At 38.0% G+C, this 22,768-nt stretch overlaps 1 protein-coding gene and 1 long non-coding RNA gene across 5 annotated transcripts in view; both read right to left on the minus strand.

Moving 5' to 3' along the window:
• Positions 1 to 12,685, minus strand: part of LOC115222775 (potassium voltage-gated channel subfamily KQT member 1-like) — an 81,423-nt gene extending 68,738 nt beyond the window's left edge. For 3 of the 4 annotated variants that reach the window (XM_029793075.2, XM_036512041.1, XM_036512042.1), the window contains exons 1-3: positions 11,843 to 12,685; positions 2,672 to 2,762; positions 82 to 208 (exon numbers count right to left, since the gene is read on the minus strand). In XM_029793075.2, the coding sequence (XP_029648935.2) occupies positions 82 to 208; positions 2,672 to 2,762; positions 11,843 to 12,198 (574 nt within the window). In that variant the 5' untranslated portion in view covers positions 12,199 to 12,685. The remainder of the gene's footprint in view (positions 1 to 81; positions 209 to 2,671; positions 2,763 to 11,842) is intronic. The other variant, XM_036512040.1, reaches the window with a different exon arrangement.
• Positions 12,686 to 13,073: 388 nt separating this feature from the next.
• Positions 13,074 to 22,768, minus strand: part of LOC118767375 — a 28,335-nt gene continuing 18,640 nt past the window's right edge. Inside the window, exon 2 of the long non-coding RNA XR_005003294.1 lies at positions 13,074 to 13,284. This is a non-coding gene — a long non-coding RNA (uncharacterized LOC118767375). The remainder of the gene's footprint in view (positions 13,285 to 22,768) is intronic.

Genomic DNA, 22,768 nt, shown 5'->3' on the forward strand with positions numbered 1-22,768 from the left:
CTATAAGATATTACCTGGTTGACATCAAACATCAAAGTTAAATGTTGCTCGACTGACCAGCAAAATTGTAAGGAAACTTACCAATAACAGATATTGGTTTTCTAGCAAACCGTAGTCGTCCAGAAACACCCATGTATTTACTTCGACAACCGGCTGACCAGAGACGTATTATATATTCAAATCCGAAAAAAAATACCAGCACAACTTCCTGAAAAGAAAAGGAAATTGAGACAAATACTGTATTAGAAATAATTCAAATTCTGTCCCCAAAAATACATCTCTCAGTTGTGTATACGTGAAATTAGAACCCTAACCCTAACCCTAACCCTAACCCAAAAGTTGGGATGGAATTTATTTGACCAAAATTTATGCCAAGTGTATATCTTTTAGCAATGTATATCAATGAAGAATGCAAATACAGCATCCACCCAATCTTTATGCTAGTGTTCTGCACTGAGTTACAGAAAACTCCCTTGCTACTTTTGTTATTGGAGATGCAGGGAACCTATGACTGGTCCACTGGAGGCATTTAATGCTATTCCAACAGTTACACACTATTATTCAGCCATTGTGATACAAAACAACCGTCTTTAAAGTAGTGCTTCTACTTCTCCCAGTGTTGCTGTTTTGATTATTTTCATTAGGCAAACCTACAATTAATAGCATTCTATTCTGTGATCATTCTCTCTTATTTTCAGACATTATTTATTGTGTCCTTTATTTAAGATGCTTGAGGGGGGTGGGGGTGACTGCTTTTTCTAGTACACCAAGGGACCACTCTTGAATTGGCATTTTTGTTGAATGTTTTTCAGGTCTACTTGAAATACATTATTTGCAAATAAATGTATGCATGTGTGTATACCACTGTATGGATGTGTTTGTGTATTTGTATGCATGTGTATGTGTGTGTCATAACCAAATGGTTAAAAAGATTGCTTCACAATGATGACACTTTGGCTTAGTGGAGGCACATGGCCTAGTGGTTAGAGCAGCGAACTTGTGGTCGAGGGATCGCGGGTTCGAATCTCAGACCGGGCGATGTGTGTGTTTATGAGCAAAACACCTAAGCTCCACGCGGCTCCAGCAGAAAGTAATGGCGAGCTTCTACTGACTCTTTTGCCACAACCTTCTTTCATTCTTTCCTCCTGCATCTTGCAGATCACCTGCGACAGACTGGCGTCCTGTCCAGGTGAGGAAACTATATGCCAAGAAAACCGGGAAACCAGCCCTTATGAGCCAAGCATAGCTCGAGAAGGAACAAAGAAGGAACACTTTGGCTTTGAACTACGTGAAGCCTTAAACATATATCTTGAATCTACTGAAGCCCTCTGAGTGAAATTAGGCAGATGCAAACTGAGGGAACCTATCAGGTGAATTCTAGCAGTATGTCTGCTGATTCTATATGAGGATTACATTAACCCTTTAAGACCAACCCTGAAAATCTATGATACAAACTTCTTGCTTTAGTGTAATTTAGATTTAAATTTCTAAATTTTATATGCCCTAAACACCATTTAAAAAAATTTTCCTTTAACCCTAAAAACTTTTGACAGCAACAGAAGCAATGCAGAGTAAGAGCTCATTTATATCTGTTATATTTTCATTTCTTTTTTCTTCTTGTCAACCATAACTGAGGATCTTTTTATTCTATCAGGTTGTTTGGAAAATAATGGCCAATTTTAAAAATAAGCCTATATTTTGGGGAAACTGAACTTATACAAAGTTTAATTATTCAAAATATGATCCCTGAACAGCTATGCATTTCTCCCATCAATTAACAAGGTCATTTATGTCCCTTCTATAAAAATCCAAAGGTTTTGATGCCAAGAAATCCTTGAATTCAGTTTCAACTTTGGTTTTGGAATGGAAGGTTTTTTTGCCTTAAAAATGTGTTTAGATGCTTGAAAAAGTGATAGTCGGTGAGTGAGAGATCAGAAGAATATGGAAGATGTGGTAAAGTTTCACATCCCAAGTCTGTGAGCTTCTGCAGCATTATCCTGGAAACATGTGGTTGAACATTGTCATGGAGCAGATTAACAAGTGCATGTCTCATTTTGCTCAAGTCAACATGTATTTCTTCCAGTTGCTTACTGTAAACTTCCGATGTAATGCTTTGGTTAGGTTCCAAAAAACTTCCAATGTAATGTTCTTGTCAGGTTCCATTGTTTCCAAATGCTGATCATCAAGGGTGGATGGATGTCCTCTACCTACTGGATCTTCAGGGCTCTCAGCCCCACTACGGAATCTCTCAAACTACCGTGTACCATCTGTGTATGTACCTTCAGTGCTGATATCAGAATGGAATTTGGACTAAGAAAGTGCAGTGTGTTAATCTTGAAGAGAGGCAAAATCAAATGTATGGACGGGATAACAATACCGTTGTGGGAGGTTATGAAGCAGATAGAAGAGATGGGCAATAAGTACTTGGGGAGTAAAGGGTCCACTTAATCTTTAAAAGCTAAGACTTTCTGAAAAAAGATAGAAATGTGCTTGCGGATACCCTTCTACAATTTGTTAACAATCACCTCTAGAATTCTGCTTCTACTTGGATTAAGCTTTATGAATTAAATAAGGTTTCAGTTTTCTTTGTAGCAAAATATCTATGATATTGCAAGTAACAACATTCTGAACCAAACCTTCAATGAATTTATAAAGAGTGAAAATTCCTTACCATCCAGAACAATGTTCCATTTGCAAATTCTGTATATTGGTCAATGGTAGATAAGACACTGAATATAAGGCAGATTAAAACCATCATAAACCTGTGGAAAAACGAAAGAAAAAAAAAATATATATATAGCAATCCCTAGTGTAAAATATATCATTTATTGGCATATTTCACTGTTTTGTCATTGTTACTAAGCTCTGGTCAGGTTGACTTATGAGCAAAGACATGAGAAATGTGATTACCTATTTTTCTGAAGATGGTAAGGTGTTATTTGACTGAGATTTTGTTGTTATCTTTTTTAAGTTAAATGGGGACACAACATTATTGATAACCAACACAAACAGATTGTGCCTGACAGACACAATCAAACTTTCCATAACAACCACAAGGGCTATTTATACCGGAGGATCGCGGTTTCAATTCCCAGACCAAGCGTTGTGTGTGTTTATTGAGTGAAAACACCTAAAGCGACCCCTGTTGTACTCTTTCACTCTAACTTTCTCTCACTCTTTCTTCCTGTTTCTTGTCCTCGACTTCCTATGCAACCGCTGAGCCAACCACACAATCCGTTAACACAGAATCAAATTATTGCTTCTACTCACAGAGGAAACGGTTGATACCCGACACTGACAGTTGATGGCCAATAGAGACAACTGGCGACACCTCACACACTTGTTTATAACTCACAAATACGTTGACGGCCACAGAAACTGTTTGTACTCAACGTAAACTATTGATATTCCACACAAATGTTTAGTCTGTAGTGAGTCAGGAAAGCCCTGTTTTGTTGTCGTGGAATTGCACAGTCATGCTATGGCAACTTCAACTAATTGAGCTGGGTGCATAGGAATACCAAAGAGCATTTATCTGCATTCTTGATTGATGCCCATATTCTTGAGAGTCAGCAGATGGATTCGACATGGATCACATCGTTTCTCTAAGATGGAACCTGCTTGTTTGTATTTCTTACCACCTTAGCACTGCAAGCTTCAAAACCCATTTGGGCAATAGTAAATTTGGCTCCTACCTATATATACACCTGCTTGACTCATCACTTGTCAACTCTCATTACAATCCAAATGAAGTTACAATGTTTTGTTTACAAACATGTCTTCTGACATTCATTTTACGCCGGGCATTTTTCAAACAGCAGACTTTCCACACAGGGGATTTCCTGCATTGGTGCCGACCCGACATCGAAATATTTCTTTCAGAAATATTCCCCCACCCCACCAAAAAAAAAATGAAAAGAACAATTTGAACTCATGACATTCTTCACATGCATATTTAAAAAAATTATCAAACAGTGCTGAGTAGACATAAACTGTGAAATTGCACAAATCTAATATGTCAAAGCTGTCTTTTGTATTTTTCCAAGAAAAAATTTACTAGTGGCATTCTTCACATGATATCTTCATTTTTTTCCCTTTAAATCACGTGGATGCATTTCGTTTTTCAATATGGCTGCTGTTCTTACCGACCTTCTTGTTCACACATAGCTGTGTGATGCCTTACACATGCGCAGCAGTGCCCAACACACATGTATTGCCATGATTCAAATTTTATTTTTTCTCACTTGCTGCCATTGGTCACATCATTTTAATTTCTGTCGTTGATTCATTCTTCACTGGACCACTGGACTTCTGGCTCCACCTAATGAGCTTCTCCAGAACTTTGTTTATCATGTGGCTTCATCCAATCAGGGTGACACTTTATTGAGTCATTTTATGGAGTCACTCCACACAACCAAATTGATTATACTCTTCCTAAGCCAACTGTTTATGCTTTACACAAACCATTGGTATCAGAGGCAAATTTTAAATACCCAACAGATACTTAAGAAAAAGAAGTCTGCTAATATCCACATAAACTGTTAATAAATAGCACACACTATAAATTCTCCATTCAAAATACTGGTATCTCATACAAAGAGCCTTTGGATCTCCACACACACTATTAGTATCTGACGCAAAAACAAAAAGAAACCTGTTGATATCCACACAAACTGTTTACACCAGATACAAGTTGTTGAAAGGGAAACTGTTGACACTCATTGAAATAAGGTCTTCATACTCCATATTTCCAACACAAACAAACTGTTGTTATCCCACTAAAATTTTTCATACCCCACAGTTGATGACCCACAGAAACAAATTTTGAATGCAGATAACCCACATACTCTTGATATTCCAAACGGTAGATACCCCTTACCCCATTCTCCATACACATGCAATCTTTTGATAACCCTCACAAACTGTTGATAACCCACAGAAATAAACTTTTTACTGTTGTTACTCTACACCAGTATTTCCCAAAGTGGGTGATACTGTCCACCCCTCTTGGGAAGGGGGCAGTAGGAAGATCCTGGATGGTGCATTAAAAAAAATGGGGTTGCCAAATTTATTTGTCTCTGTGCTAAACTGAAGCAAGTCAATAACCATTCCCAGGTCTGTTCTTTATTTATGAATGCATTTTCAATAATCATCATCATCATCGTTTAACGTCCGTTTTCATCGCTAGCATGGGTTGGACGGTTCGACCGGGGTCTGGGAAGCCAGGGCCTGCACCAGGCTCCAGTCTGATCTGGATGCCCTTCCTAATGCCAACCACTCCGCGAGTGTAGTGGGTGCTTTTTACGTGCCACCTGCACAGGTGCCAGGAGGTCTGGCATCGGCCACGTTCGGATGGTGCTTTTTATGTGCCACCAGCACAGAAGCCAGTCGAGGCGGCGCTGGCATCAGCCGCGTTCGGATGGTGCTTTTTATGTGCCACCGGCACAGAAAGTAAAAACCTATTTTAAACTTAAAAACAAATAATTTTTATTCTTTAATATAGTACAGTGAAAAAAAGGAATCTAAATTTACGAATGCAATTTGGTGGTATTTACCGTACTTTGCAGAGTCTTTATTTATGAACGTAATTTACAATAAGGTATCGTAAAATAAAAGCCTCTTTAAGCTTAAAAAACAAATTCAGTAATTATCATTATTTTGCAATAGCAAAAAAAAAACTAAATTGTTTTAAATTTACCAATATGTACATACAGTTTGGTGATTTCTTGATTTCTTGATTTCATTCACTAAGCTACACTACTTTATGGTGTGTATCTTAACATTTACTCTACGTATTTTAATATGATTTTATATGCTTTTATTTATTGTGCAGTAACATGATTTTTTTGTGTTTTAACAGTTTACTAGTGATTTTACGATTCCAGTATTTGTGGCTGACAGTTGTAAAGTCAAGAAAAATGACTTGATTTTATTTTTCCATATATTATTTTTGAAAACCAACGTATAATCAAGAATGACTTAAATCGAAACGACTTAAGCCAAGGTATGCCTGTAGTTAGTTTCAATATATATGTATATATATATATATATATATATATATATATATATAGATAGATAGATAGGTGCAGGAGTGGCTGTGTGGTAAGTAGCTTGCTTACCAACCACATGGTTCCGGGTTCAGTCCTACTGCGTGGCACCTTGGGCAGGTGTCTTCTACTATAGCCTCGGGCCAACCAAAGCCTTGTGAGTGGATTTGGTAGACGGAAACTGAAAGAAGCCTGTCGTATATATGTATATATATGTGTGTGTGTGTGTTTGTGTGTCTGTGTTTGTCCCCCTAGCATTGCTTGACAACCGATGCTGGTGTGTTTACGTCCCCGTCACTTAGCGGTTCGGCAAAAGAGACCGATAGAATAAGTACTGGGCTTACAAAGAATAAGTCCTGGGGTCGATTTGCTCGACTAAATGCGGTGCTCCAGCATGGCCGCAGTCAAATGACTGAAACAAGTAAAAGAGAGTAAAGAGAGTATATATATATGTAAAGAAGAAAAACATTTATAATTATGAACAAGTCACAATTATAACTAAGAGGGTTAAAAAACCCTTACATACTTAAAATAGCAGCCAAAACCGCTATAAAGCTATTATATCACTCATATTATTCCTCCTCATGATAAAAACTGTCTTCGGGCGACATGACACAAAGAATCCACAACTTAAAAATAACTGGTTAATTCCCTATTGCAATTTTGACGTTAGGGACCTCTTAATTATTTATAATAGATCCTCTGTAATGTTTTATTACATTAATTTCTAATTATTAAAATTTTCCTAACTAAAATTTTCCGGTGATTTTGCCATGGCTTGAATTTACTGGTCTTTTCACATAAACGCTGTGCATGGCATTTGAATTCAAAACTTGAATGTGTAGATAGAGGTTGAAACATTTCTCTTGTTTGAAAAGGTGCTCAGGGTTATTGTTTGTAAGATGGTTGATAATTTTATGGGTGTTTGCCAAGTCAGCTGCCAGACGTCGGAGTTTCAATGTGTCCATGCCCAGGGAAGTAAGGCGTTCAGAATATGGCAAATGCCTGATGGAGGGTATTCTTTTGGTTGCCCGTCGCTGAACGGCTTCCAGACGATTGATATCCTGGGTTCATGCTAGCCCCAAGGTAAAGTCTTGTTTTGATTTCTATCTATAGGAATATTTCCCGACAAGATGAATAGGTCCCTTAAGAGGTCCCTAACATTGAAATTGCAATAGGGAATTAACCAGTTATTTTTCAGTTGTGGATTCTATTTGTCATGTCGCCTGAAGACAGTTTTTATCATGAGGAGAAATAATATGAGTGATAGAATGGCTTTATAGCGGTTTTGGCTGCTATTTTTAACATGTAAGGGATTTTTAACCCTCTTAGTTAGTTGTTCATAATTATAAACGTTTTTCTTCTTTGTATTTTATGATATCATGTTTGGTCATTGATATATTAAAAAATAATCTTAATTATTTATAATATATCCTCCATTATGTTTTATTGCATTACTTTCTATATATATATATATATCAGCATCATCATCATCATCATAGCCGTTTAACGTCCACTTTCCCACTTTCCATGCTAGCATGGGTTGGACGGTTTGACTGTAGGCTGGCGAACCAGATGGCTGCACCAAGCTCCAGTCTTGATCTGGCAGAGTTTCTACAGCTTGATGCCCCTATATATATATATATATATATATATATATATATATATGATGGGCTTGAAACGTTAAAGACTTGTTTTATTTATATTTCCTGAGCGCCATACTAATACAATTGTTTGTTTGTTTTCCACCTGCCTTCGTCTTTTGTCTATTTTCATAAAGCTTCCCGTTATATATATGATGGGCTTCTTTCAGTTTTTGTCTATCATATCCACTCAAAAGGCTAAAGGCTTTGATAGGCCCATGGCTAGAGTAGAAGATACTTGCCTGAAGTGTCATGCCGTGGAACTGAAATCATGTTTTAGTTGGGAAGCAAATTTCTTACCCCATAGCCATACCTGCACCACATCATCATTGTCTTTTAATGTTTGTTGTCCCTAATGGTATGGGTTGGACGATTTGACCAGAGCTGGTAAGCTGAGGGGCTGCACCAGACTCCATGTGTGTGTATTTATATATAATCAGAATAAGCAGCAAGGATATCCAAGGTAGAGTAGTACAATTGTTTCATGCTACTTCATTTTATTAAACAATGTAAGTATTACATCAGTTTTAAAATGTCGAGCAATCTTCAGCCACATATAGAAGATTGCTCTTCATTTTAAAACTGATGTAATACTTATAGTGTTTAATAAAATGAAGTAGCATGAAACAATTGTACTACTCTACCTTGGATATCCTTATTGCTTATTTTGAGTATAATCACCCCATTTGATTTATATGGATAATACCATACCAAATTCTGGTACCTTTAACTTAAGTACCATATTCATCTGAATCTAAATTTTGCTGAACTTACATATATATATATATATATATGTACAATTATCTCTCTCTCTCTCTCTCTCTCTCTCTCTCTCTCTCTCTATATATATATATATATATATATATATATATATATATATAATATATATATATATATATATATGATGGGCTTGAAACGTTAAAGACTTGTTTTATTTATATTTCCTGAGCGCCATACTAATACAATTGTTTGTTTGTTTTCCACCTGCCTTCGTCTTTTGTCTATTTTCATAAAGCTTCCCGTTATATATATGATGGGCTTCTTTCAGTTTTTGTCTATCATATCCACTCAAAAGGCTAAAGGCTTTGATAGGCCCATGGCTAGAGTAGAAGATACTTGCCTGAAGTGTCATGCCGTGGAACTGAAATCATGTTTTAGTTGGGAAGCAAATTTCTTACCCCATAGCCATACCTGCACCACATCATCATTGTCTTTTAATGTTTGTTGTCCCTAATGGTATGGGTTGGACGATTTGACCAGAGCTGGTAAGCTGAGGGGCTGCACCAGACTCCATGTGTGTGTATTTATATATAATCAGAATAAGCAGCAAGGATATCCAAGGTAGAGTAGTACAATTGTTTCATGCTACTTCATTTTATTAAACAATGTAAGTATTACATCAGTTTTAAAATGTCGAGCAATCTTCAGCCACATATAGAAGATTGCTCTTCATTTTAAAACTGATGTAATACTTATAGTGTTTAATAAAATGAAGTAGCATGAAACAATTGTACTACTCTACCTTGGATATCCTTATTGCTTATTTTGAGTATAATCACCCCATTTGATTTATATGGATAATACCATACCAAATTCTGGTACCTTTAACTTAAGTACCATATTCATCTGAATCTAAATTTTGCTGAACTTACATATATATATATATATATATGTACAATTATCTCTCTCTCTCTCTCTCTCTCTCTCTCTCTCTCTCTCTATATATATATATATTATATATATATATATATATATATATATATATACACATATAGCTTTGGGTATTCTAGGTAGGCTATAGAAATTGTTGGTTTTGAAATTGAAGTTGCATATAATCAAATTCATTAGTGTCAAACAGCTGTGGTACATATTCAATAAAGTTGTTAGATTTCCTAGTAATTTTTATTGTTTATAGTTAGTTTTTTAGTTATTATTTTCTAGCAATATCCTTATAATAAATAATCTGTATCCATGATAACAACAGCATTACCTTTACTGGCTTCTTTGAGTGTAATTTCACTGTCTTTTATTTCCTGTAGAACATTAGATTTTACCATTTTTTTATCTTGAGAATTTTGGTTTAATGCTTATGTCTTCAATTATTTCAAGATTCATAATATATTCACAGAGCAAATCAAGTGCTTTATTCTTTCTTTCTTTCGATAAAAAGCACTTTTATTTCTTCTAATTTTTTCTCTTTACCCTTTTGATACAAATAGGTCTCGCCCTGGATATAATAAACTATGGAATAGGCTGTGAAAGATTTGTATGAAGGTCGACAAAGTAAACACATCACAACAATTACATGTTTCAAGGTGACCACCCACATTTAACTCAATCCACCCATTCACTGTGATTGGTTGACCTAGAAGAAATATCAGTTTAATCTTGCTCATATCACATCTCATCTTGCTACCAATGCCTTCCTACATAAGCAATGACTGTGAAGAGCACAGAATGGTCACACCTTTTGATAGTTGATCTTTCCAGACAAGGATGACAACAACTACAAGTTTAACCACCCACAACCCCCTCAACCACCCACAGGGCAACCTAAATCCTCCGGGTTACTTCTCCTCTACACCCTATGCATAGAGACTTCGAAAACAACTTCCAAAGATGACATGACCGCTTAAATGTCCTTAAGCTTTACCAAAACTTAATGCTGAGCTGGTTTGGTTATGTCACACAGATGGAGGAGGGCAGTTACATAAAGAAATTCAAATCGCTTAAAGTGGAAGTTTTGGAAGAGGGAGAACCCGGAAGGCGTGGGACGAAGTATTGAAGGCCAATCTCAAAATGCCAAACCTTATGAAGGACACGGCAGAGGACAGAGCCATGTGGCACATTGCTGTACTTGAGAAGACCCACCTACCACAACATAATTGAGCTCCTAAAACTAAGGTATCATGTAAAAAGCATTAATGTGGGTGCTAGTATCACACGAAGAGCACCCTATACACTCTGTGGAGTGATGGGCATTAGGAAGGGTATTCAACTGTAGAAACCAAACTAAAACAAACTATTGGACTTGATGTGGCCCTTGGCTTTGCCAGTTCCTGTGAAACCCTCCAGTCCATACCAGAATGAAAAACAGACATTAAAGGATGATGATGATGATGGTGATGATGATGATGATGATGATAATTCCATGCTGATTTTATATAGCCAAACCCACATCCAAAAACAACTAGACTACCTCTCCAAGATCACAAAATAGTCCAACCTCGATGGACCAACCTTTGTGGACCAACTGCTACAAAACGTAAATACAACATATATTGGAATTCTGCTCACTTAGACTGCATCATTGTCATCCATTGTCATCCTTATCAATCGAACAAGGGAAGCTCAGTCTACTAGAAATAGCAAATAATCTTCTTTAAAATGGAAGGACATATTAGAAAATGGTAGAAAGCAACATTAGGAAATATATGAGATAATCATGAATGAAACATCTTTGACTATGGGGTGGGGGGCGTGGGTTCTGCTCATGGGATTGATGTTAATTGGCTAGCCCCTTCTCCACCGTCACTAAATTCCAGGCCTTGTGCCTATAATAAAAAGAACTAGCACTATGACCCTAGTGCATGCATATACAGCTGCATGCGTGCGCACATACACGCTAGTACTGTCCAAATCTCTGACCAATCACATACAGCTAGATGGCATTCAATTGCATATCAAGTTTTGGGCATTTTGATTGGGTTTTGGATAGAAAATTCACAAAAAAGTAACTTCTATTGACTTTTTAATGGCCTTGTGGGGTGACTGGGGAAATGTAAAGATGTGCACGACCACCCTTGGACGGTTTTGAATGACCATAAAAAGTGCAAACCCTCAAACTGAAAAATTATGGATTTGTATAAAGGACACACACACACACACACACACACAGACAGACATTTTGCCATTTATATATATAGAGATTATCGTCAATGTCATTAAATAGGGGGTCACAAGGGGATTTCAATAAATGATAAGATAAAAAAATAATTTTAAACAAAGAAAAAGTAGATATGCATTCAGACATGTGCAGGGTGAAAATGAGTGTTGATGGGGTGTATATCATTTTGGTTTCTTGCCTGGGAAAGCAGTTGTTTTGGAGAATTGTTTTGGAAGCATCAATGAAAGTATGTGTTTGGTACTTACACAGTGAAATGATAAATGAAACACTTCCAGCCTGTTGGTCTTTCTAAAAAGTTGTAGACTTTTGCCTGTAGCGTTAGATTGCTGCGGTATGTCCTAAACCTTGTATTCATCATGTACGGTGATGGGTAGAGCTTCTCGTAGGCGGGGGGTGGCGGCGATTTGTTTTCAAATGTTTGTGAGTTTGAACTTGAAGACATCTCAGATTCCATATAGTCAAAAATGGGTGCGACCCCATTTCCTGGAGGACCACATTCTCTCTTTTTTGGCAAATGGTCTCCTTCAGTTTTCGGAGGGATCGGTCGATCCTTCATAGGTTCTATAAATGTACTACTCGTTGACATTTCTTTGCATAACATGCAACAGGGGAAACATATACTTTTTTTCAGTTCCCTTTTCTTTATTTAATTTTTGCTTCTATCTTATTCTACCTCATTTACCATTATTATTATTATTATTATTATTATTATTATTATTATTATTTATTATTATTATTATTATTGTTATTATTATTATTATTATTGCTATTATCGGTATTGAGGTTATTAATACTTTTGCTTTTGGAACTGATCATAGGTATGTAAATATTTACACACACACACACACATATATACATATATATATATGCAAACACACTCTTATATATATAAATATTAGTGTGTGTGTGTGTGTGTGCATGTGTGTGTATGTATGTATGTATGTGTGTATGTATATATGTGTGTATGTGTGTATGTATGTATGTATACACACACAGTTAATACTAAATAGTTATAATGTTCTTAGTAACATTCAAAGTTGAAAGGACTCAATATTTTAGATAGAGCAGCTATTTACTATATACTGTGAGACTTCCAACTTACAGAGTTTATATATATATATATACACATACACTACATATACACACATATATACATATATATATATATATACATACATATATATATAATATATATATATATATGTGTGTGTGTGTGTGTGTGTGTCTATAGACTACATGATAACATACATATCTATGCTTGTATGTGTAAATATATACATATATCTATGCATATAATTATGTTGCAATTTACATACATACATATATATATATATACACATACACTACATGTACACACATATATACATTACATATATGTGTGTGTTGTATAGTTAGCATTAATTAATGTGTTACATCTTCAGTAACACTACAATGATAGTTATGTGTGAATATACAAGCATGCATGTTTGTGTTTTGATACATGTGTAACAACCAGGTCCATGTATAAACATAGACCGTTGAATTGCTAATGAGGTTTTACACCTTAGGAAAGGTAAATGTCTTTTTTTCTTTTTTCCGATTCATTTTCGTTTTCTTTTGCATATTTCCGTTTAAATTTCCAACCTGGTATAGCTAAGTATATCTTTTGTCAGACTTTTCCATCATAGTGACCAAAACAGTACTTCACCTGTTGTTAAAGAAGAAAATATAATAATTTTAGTTTAGAGGTATTTTTGTATCGATACTAAACAACAAAACAACTTGGTTTAGATTACTAAATAAAAAAAAAAAAAATAGGCAAAATAATAGTATATCAAATTTTAAATCTGAATTTTTAAGGAATCAAATATATTATTACTCTTTTACTCATTTACTTGTTTCAGTCATTTGACTGCGGCCATGCTGGAGCAGCGCCTTTTAATCGAGCAACTCGACCCCGGGATTTATTCTTTTGTAAGCCCAGTACTTATTCTATCAGTCTCTTTTGCCGAACCACTAAGTGACGGGGACATAAACACACCAGCATCGGTTGTCAAGCGATGCTAGGGGGACAAACACAGACACTGAAACACACACACGCATATATATATATATATATATATATATATATATATATATATATATATATATATATATATATACATATATACGACGGGCTTCTTTCAGTTTCCATCTACCAAATCCACTCACAAGGCTTTGGTTGGCCCGAGGCTATAGCAGAAGACACTTGCCCAAGGTGCCACGCAGTGGGACTGAACCCGGAACCATGTGGTTGGTTAGCAAGCAACTTACCACACAGCCACTCCTGCGCCTATAAATTATTAAATTATATTCTTTTCAATGTAAGGAGTTTCACATTTTTTTCATCCAGACAGTTCATCCTGCACATTGATAGGTTTGTAGAATCAGCTTTTGAATATCCAATTAACTCAAAGCTCAAAATTGAAATTGGTCAAATACTACAGTTTGCAACTACTTTTATCACTTTAGGTAATTTGCTAAAATGTACAAGGTTGTCTAACATTTAACTTCCCTGAATTATTTTTGTGCTGAATTTCCCTCCACATGGTGTAATTAGTGCATTGATTAATGTTTGTCATTTAAGTCTGGGAAAGACAGTTATGAAAATTCTCACTGAAAAACTTGCATAGATACTTTATTTACAGTGTTCAAATGTTTGTGATACACATAAGCCCACCACCTCCATCAAATTGACATTGCTTATACAGGTGCATTGTGTACCTCACATCAGTAGTTGCAGAGCAACCTGTGATGAGGTGTTTTTTGCTCGAAATACAAAGCACTGCCCAGTTCGTGAATTAAATCCACAATCTCGCAGTTGTACATGTTACACCCTTATCATTAAACAACACATTCTAATGGGTAGATACTGCTACCTACATACAAACATCTTAAATTTTGATGACTTTATTATATTGTCATGTTTTAAATATTTATTAAACATTATTTTTTTCTCCTCATCAACTGGAAAATTGCATCAATATTCAAAGAAAAAAATACTTTATTTACATGGGAACCAATCAAGCCAATAAAGGAAACTTTGTATGATTACTTGGTCTGCCAGAAATTCTGCTTGCAACCTCACTCAATCCTCTTAAAAGAGGAATGGCTTATTAGCCAATGTTGTCCAAGATTTACAAAAAAGATGGAATGGCCACTGGTAAACATGCCTTGAGAAACTGCTTTCATCTGAGTGCTCTGCACGACACTCTCAAACTCTGAGTTACTCCTGTAACATTTTGTGTCTTCTTTATTTAACAAACAACTTAATCCTAATTGGTTTTACGACAATACCAAATTGCATTTTTACATCAAGTATCTCATTGCATTTGGTGTTAGGATCCAATTTCATTACTTTGCTCTTATAAATATTTACGACCTCTGATCTAGCAAAAGATAATGGTTTCGTCCAGTGAGAATCAGTTCTGACATTTCTGCTTTTAGACTGGAACTTTCAAGCCATTGTTGACTTTCACTTTCACTCAGTTCTTCTCTATGAAGTCTTGCAGGGTGTTGGTCATGGAGTGGTTTTTCTCTGTGTTTCTTCTTTGGTATGTTTTGTAATTTCGTTTTGAAAGTGTTTATTGTAACTTTAACCAGTTCTGCTCTTTTATTTTCTGAATTTATCATTTCTACTTTATCAGCATTTCTTCCAATTTTACATTCTGAGTTCAAATTCCTTGTTACATGATAGTGAGATGTGTACAAACTGCAATGCTACATGGAAGTGAGACATGAGTCCTAAATACAGAGGACGCACAAAGACTAGAGAGGAACGAAGCTAGTTTGCTTTGTTGGCTGTGCAATGTCAGTGTACATGTCTGACAGAGTGCCACTGTATTGAGAGAAACGTTAGGCATAAGAGAAATTAGATGTAGTTGGTAAGAGAGACGGCTGCACTGGTTCAGTCACATATGGACAAGGACAGTCACGTAAAAAAGACATGGGATGAAGTATTGAAGGCCAATCACATGTTACGCACTGGGGTTGATGTAATCAACTTAATCCCTTTTTCTTCCTTGTTTAACCCCCTGCGGGCAATAAAGAAAAAATATTGCATAATATTGTTAATACATAATATTGTTAATATTGTTAATATTGTGTGTCTATATTCTATTTGCTTTTATTCATATAAATTTACGATAGGCGTAGGAGTAGCTGTGTGGTAAGTAGCTTGTTTACCAACCACATGGTTCCAGGTTCAGTCCCACCGCGTGGCACCTTGGGCAAGTGTCTTCTACTATAGCCTCGGGCCGACCAAAGTCTTGTGAGTGGATATGGTAGACGGAAACTGAAAGAAGCCCGTCGTATATATGTATATATATGTGTGTGTGTGTTTGTGTGTCTGTGTTTGTCCCCCAAACATCGCTTGACAACCGATGCTGGTGTGTTTACGTCCCGGTAACTTAGCGGTTCGGCAAAAGAGACCGATAGAATAAGTACTAGGCTTACAAAGAATAAGTCCTGGGGTCGATTTGCTCGTCTAAAAGGTGGTGCTCCAGCATGGCCGCAGTCAAAATGACTGAAACAAGTAAAAGAGTAAAGAGTGAAAGAGAGATATGACTGATATAATTTGAGATGAAGTGAATTAAGGATAGCAGTGCAACATTTCGGAAAAAAAAAGAAGAACGAGAGAAAAAGAAGAAGAAATGCGAAATGAAGGTGCCATAATTAAATTTCTCATCAGACCCAAGCGTTCAGCTGAAACTGGTATTACTGTAGAAGGTCATGGAGATGATGTTGTTAATGAAGTGGAACTTGAAGAGAAAATAGATGATGATGATGATGATGATCCACCACAAACTACTGAAGAACAAAACTCTAATATTAATTTGAAAGACATTGGGATGTGGCCTGCTAAGTTTAATCAAGGTGACGGTATTCGGGAAATCCTTGGGCAACAAGGATCGAAGTTCTGTGCAAAAATATTGACTGTGGATTCAAAGAAGTTGTACGTCCGGGACAAATAAGAAAACTGAAAGGGGAGACTGGAAGACTGTCAAGAAACTGTTTTTTTTTTTCGAACTTTACAAAGCGGGGGGAAAAATCTTGAGAACTTGGATGATATACTCTCCATCGAAAGAAGCTGTGTTTTGTTTTTGTTGTCAGCTATTTTCAAATGAAAACTCAAAGTTTTGCTCTGTTGATGGTTTCAAATCTTGATGGAAGTTGAACCCTAAGATACAAGAGCATGAATCTAGCCCTGCGCATGAAAATGCGTTCACTCAGTGGAAAGAGCTAGAAATTCGCCTTTCCAAAGGCAAGGTACAACAAAGGTACAACATAGAACAACAAACTCTTGTTGAAAATGAAACAAAGAAATCTAAGCAAATCCTGACTCGATTCTGGGACATGATTATGTTTCTTGCTAAGCAAAACCTAGCTTTACGAGGCCAGAGAGAAGACATTCGAGTTAAGAAGGCAAATGAAAATGAAGGAAATTTTCTGGAGCGTGTCCAACTGATTGGAAAAAATCCGACCCAGTGCTACATGAACATTTGGTGAAAGTAGAAACTAAGTTTACAACTTTTTACCTCTCACCAAAAATTCAGAATGAATTTGTGAACGCCCTGGGAGATCAGGTGAGAAAGGAAGTTACCGATTAAGTGAAACAGTAAATACTATTGCATTATTTTTCATAGTACTCCAGACATTTCGGATATTGACCAAATTTCTCAGGTGCTACGTTATTTCAAAATAGATGAAAAGGAAATAAAAGTAGAAGAACCCTTTCTTTGTTTTATTGAGATGAAAGGCAAAAATGCTGAGCAATGATTCTGAAGCAATTAGAAATGGACGACATTAACATTGAAGACTATCGTGGACAAGCATTTGATAATGCGGCAGTAAGTGCAGCAAATCGATGCGGTGTTCAAGCGCGCATCACAGAAGTTAATCCCAAAATCCAGGTGCTACTTACTCAAAGAATCTCCAAAAGATATCTGAAATCATTCCCCTGGAGAATGGAGGCCTTGTGCAAGTTGTTTTAAAGCCAGGAATGCCAGATGTTACTCTTGTGGAAGCACAAAACACAAGAAAGCTTTTTGTCCTCAAGAAAAAAAACAAACAAACAAACTAAATCCTCTTTACTGCCCACGCTACAGCTACATAAGTCCAACAGCAGCATCAAGAAATACGGAAATGTGTGTGCGCGCCCGCAAACAAACACACGTACACACGTACACACACACACACACACACACACACACACACACAACACACGTACACACACACACACACACACGTACACACACACATACACACACACACATACACACACACACAAAAGCCCGTCTCCACCTTGCCCCTCTGAGTCGTCGTCAAATGAAGGAAAAAACGAGGAACCCAGCCAAAGCAAAAAGCGGAAAATATGACCCCCACCACAAAAACACAAACGTAGATGAAACACCAAAAAAATATTAAAAAAACTTAAAATTGTCCACACCAGCAAAAGCGCGGGAAAAGCACAAAGAACAACAAAAGCAACAAAATCCAAAGCCATCATCACAACAACCGAGTCTGCTGCATTGCTCCATCAACGACAAAACCACCAAAAGAAAACAGCCACAACAAACAACTATGCACACAAATAGAAAACATTGTCCCCTTCACATTAGCGTAGCCAGTAGGGCGGTAGGGGCGTCCGCCCCGGGCGGCACTTTTGGGTCTGTTGTAGGTAATATGTGTCTTTTGTGGGGTCCGGGGGCAGCAAATGGAAGGGCTGCCCCGGGCGGCACACACTTTAGCAACGCTAGTACCCCTTCACCATTATAAACAAAAGCAGCATTGAGTTGATAAACTGCCAAGGAAAACATTACAAAGGCGAAATAATTGTAGAAGAGAGAGAATTTGATAAATTCATCCACAAAATACCTGAAGATAAATTATTAATGAGAAGGCGGAGTAAAATTTATCACTCACTCTTGGACAAATCAGGGTGTGTTAGAGGTTTTAGGAAAACCGTGAACAACACATAATTACAAAATCCTTTGAAAATCACCTTTGGAAAAGCACACGGAACCACCCACCATTCGTGATGACGAATGTCTGTAACCGCTCTATCTGTTTTGTCCCAATAAACACGGTGTTACTCAAACTAAGGTATATAAATAAACTTGGACTCGGATCAGGTTTTTGGAGGTGCATCTCGCTTGTTAGTACTGGAATTGTATTTTGTACGCATAGAACCATTGTGTGGAGCAAGTGTATAGCAGGAAGGGTGCAAAAGCCTGGAAAACCTGCTAAAAAACTTTCTGTTGTCTTACTGGTAGCAACTGGATTACTCTGATGTACCAGTGTGGATATAGAGCAACCACAGCGGACCATCCAGATCGATCTAAATAGAGTATCTGTTAGACGAGCGGATAGGGATTGCGTAGGATGTCCACAGTTCGAACTGGACGGCTACACAGTCCACAAATTTGTGATCTGCTCAGTCGATTTAGATAGGACATGTAAACAGAGACACGTTTACTAGAAGCTGAACGTGTTCTGACCGGCACGCAAAGACTACAGGAACTAGTTAAGCGGCAGTTGACGGGGGCAATTGTCCACAACTGGTTGCAGGTCGATTTGAAGAGGGCGATAAGAGTAGAATTGATGGCATTTAGTAATGCGCTAGGAATATAAAGAAATAGATTAGAAGCAGTTAGCAACCTAGAAGAGGCAATTAGTAAAGGCATCGCGACCGACGTGCCATCGGTGAGAATGGCTCTTGACCAATTCTTCGAGGAGAAACACGAAGGCTGCGTTGTCAGAGCTAAGGCCTGAGCTCTCAAACACGAAGGAACTAAAACCGTTCGGCGTTCCGGACGGTCGAGACACGACGTGGCAACAAGACCACGATCAGGTCTTTGACGGACAAGGACGGGCGCGTGTTACTCGGTTCCGAGCAGATGTGTGCGACTCTCCAACACCACATCATGTGATTGTTTGAGGAGTGCGATGAGTCGGCGACGGCAGTGAACTGTAGTCCGAACCTGGTCGGTCTGTCACAGCTCTCAGTAGTGGACGCAAAAACCTAATAAAGGCTACTGAAATACGAACGGTGATGAGCAGTTGCACAAATTGTAAATCGCCCGGTTTGGATGGTCTGCCCTATGTATTTATGCCAGTATTGTTTGGCGGCTTCTTGGCAGATGGCTAACGTAACTGATAGCAGAACAGGAGAGTTCCTAATTCTGCTAGTCGGTGAGTGGTGACGTCGCTGAGGAAATTTTCAGCCCATAACTCTGCTAAACATCGATTAGTATTGGCGACAAGGTTGGCACTTGTCGGTAGTTCGGTCGGGGAAGCACAAATGTGCATAATCCTGAACACCACAACCTTCATTTTATGCGTACATCATAGAGCGGACTGGGGCCAAAGCTGGCATTGGAGGGGATCAGATCAATTTGAATTAATCTAAAGCATTCGATAGGGTTGACCATTGTTAGTTGGTAGTTGTCCTGATATCAGCCAGATTCGGACATTTTCAGAGGTTGGATTGCTGCAATGCCCACCGGCATCTGCTCAGAGATCAAAGTAAACGGCCACATATCGGAGTCGCTTCACATCGCACGTTTGGTCTGTTAGGCTGCGTGCCGTCACCTCTATATGAACCGGATTTCGAGCCACTGCTACGGAACTTGGAACAGTTGAGGGGCATCATTTTCGAACTGGGACGACATTACTGTCTAGGGCTGTCGGACACCTCTGTAAGGAAGATGGTCAGCACCCATCTAAAGGAATACAATTCGGTGACAGGGACCAAAATCAACACCGACAAGTCTTACCTTTGATCGCTGTTTGATCACTGTTTGGAATGTCTATGATTTATTTTCTTGTGGAAGAGATGCATTCCAATTATCAGGTGGTCATTCTGCTGCCAGTACCCTTTGCATGACAGCTTTCCATTGTGATAGCAATGGCAAAAGAGATTCCATTGTGGGAAAGTTTAGAAAGACTGAAGATAGACATTTTCGTCTTCGTCAAATATTTTAAGTTCGTTTTTGAAGAGATAAAGAAAGTAGAGGGTGGTGCTACCCTCAAGTAATTTTACTGAAAGTTAGGTAAGTGTGACATCTACAGCACGAATGAATGGGTCCATTCTATGTTGCACCCGTAAGCTTTACAATACAGCTGAGATAGGACAATAAGGGTATTTCAGGCTTTGTAGAGGATTCTCAATTTGACCCTCGGTGGTTATTCGTTTCTGTTTTATGATATTGCTTTTCATGCCTGTTTTTGTTTTTTATATACACAAACATTTTAACGGGTACCTTATAATGCCTTCTCGTCCTTTATCCCTTGTGGTAAATACTAACTTCATTTAGTATTGTTTTGTTAATGATTAGTTCGATTTTATCATAGAAAATTAGTGTAGACTTATTAAGTGCCCTCTGGTGGTCTGTCAGTATCCTGATGCTCTTCAGTATTTTCGTACTGCATATTTCTAAGATAAATAGCTTTTCTTGAAGGATTTGAATCGGTTGGCTTGAACAGTTTTATGTATCTAAGTATTTTAGACAGGACTAGTGTAGGATATTCTTACACTATGTGGTTTGTTGTTTCGGGGAAAATATAATCCAGATTTCCAGAGATGCCTCACAAAACTGGCGGGGCCAAACTCTGGAAATTCTGGCACAGGCCACGACCACGGACCTAGAAAGCCTCCCAGAGACAATTCGCATCGGGGAAGAAACCATTCTGGCAGTACACGAAGAGGGGAGGCGACCCAGATGTTATAAATGCGGGAAAAGGGACACCTGAGGTCGAAGTGCCCATCTACGAAGAAGGACAACGAAGAAGAAAAAGTCCTCGAAGAGGAGGAGAGAAAGAAGAGGAGGAGAGAAATAAGAGGAGGAGAGAAAGAAGAGGTGGTGCCCCAGCAAGGAGGCTGTTACCCAGAGGGCGACTGCCACCAGTAAAAATAATCCGGATGAAAAGGAACCAGCAGAGATACCATCAAAGGAAGACATGGATTTCCAGATGGTGTCGCATAAAAGACCCCCAAAAAGGGAGTCGTCCACCAAGACTCAGGAGGCGGCTCCTAAAGAGAAAATAGTAAAGAAACAAGAACGAGAAGAAAAAGAAAAGAAAAAAGGAAAAAATTTAAACTAGAAAAAATTGAAATCCCTGAAAAAACTGACAGCACTACAGTAGTATACAAAAACAACAATAAATATTTAAAGTTTAACGTATGCCAACAGTGACAGCAGAATTGCCAGAATAATCGGAAGAATTTCCCGAAAACCGTATATGGAAATGAAAGAAAGAAACACTGTGCATAGGTTGTTTGAATGTGAGTGGCCTGAGCTCGAAGTGGAAGCAGGCTTGTTTTATCGACAATCTCAGGTCACACAGAATAGATGTTTTGGTCGCTACAGAGACCAAGTTGGACAAGCTGCAGGCCTTCTATACTCTCCTGAATGGCTTTGAGAAAATCATGTCTCCTAGTTGGACATGGGGTAAAGAGGGCGTTGTAGTTTTGCTCCGGAAAAACTTGATCCTGCAGACACGTACGATCTTCGTGGACCCAGAAGGTGAGTCGGTCGTTCTGGATCTGACATTCAGAGGTAAGGCTTTCAGGTTGGTTGGCATTTATGCGCCTGGCACAACAGGCAAACGAAATGAGTTTTATCGACGCCTGGAGAAGTTTCTTGTGACGTGAATGACACTAGTTATGCTAGGAGACTTTAACGCTATTCTGGATGCACGTCAGGATAGCGTAGGCTCGAACGATAGGAAATGTAACTCACGCCTCGTCGATCTGTTGAAGCGATTTAGCCTGGCAGGTCGATAGAGACTTGATGATACGAGCGTTGTAATGTGGACTTGGAGTAATAACGACGGATCAGTCAGGTTGTATATAGACAGGATAATAGTTAATGCTAGAGATAAGTCTAGTTTTAGTTGTCCACAGTTCACCTATGTACCCTACACGGATCACAAATTAATGACGGGCAGGATGCATATAGATAAGGTCCATAGACAGAGATCTGGCTATTGGAAGTTCAACACGTCCCTATTGGATTGTGAAACCTACCGTAGCCAGATTAAGGAGTTAGTAATGAGGGCACTAACCGGCACTGTGTTAAATAACCGATGGTGGTGTGCCCTCAAAGGAGCCATTCGACTTGAGTCTATTCGATTTAGCAAACAGTAGAAAC

Source organism: Octopus sinensis, linkage group LG21 (assembly GCF_006345805.1).
Source record: "Octopus sinensis linkage group LG21, ASM634580v1, whole genome shotgun sequence".
Classification (NCBI taxonomy): Eukaryota; Metazoa; Mollusca; class Cephalopoda; order Octopoda; family Octopodidae; genus Octopus; species Octopus sinensis.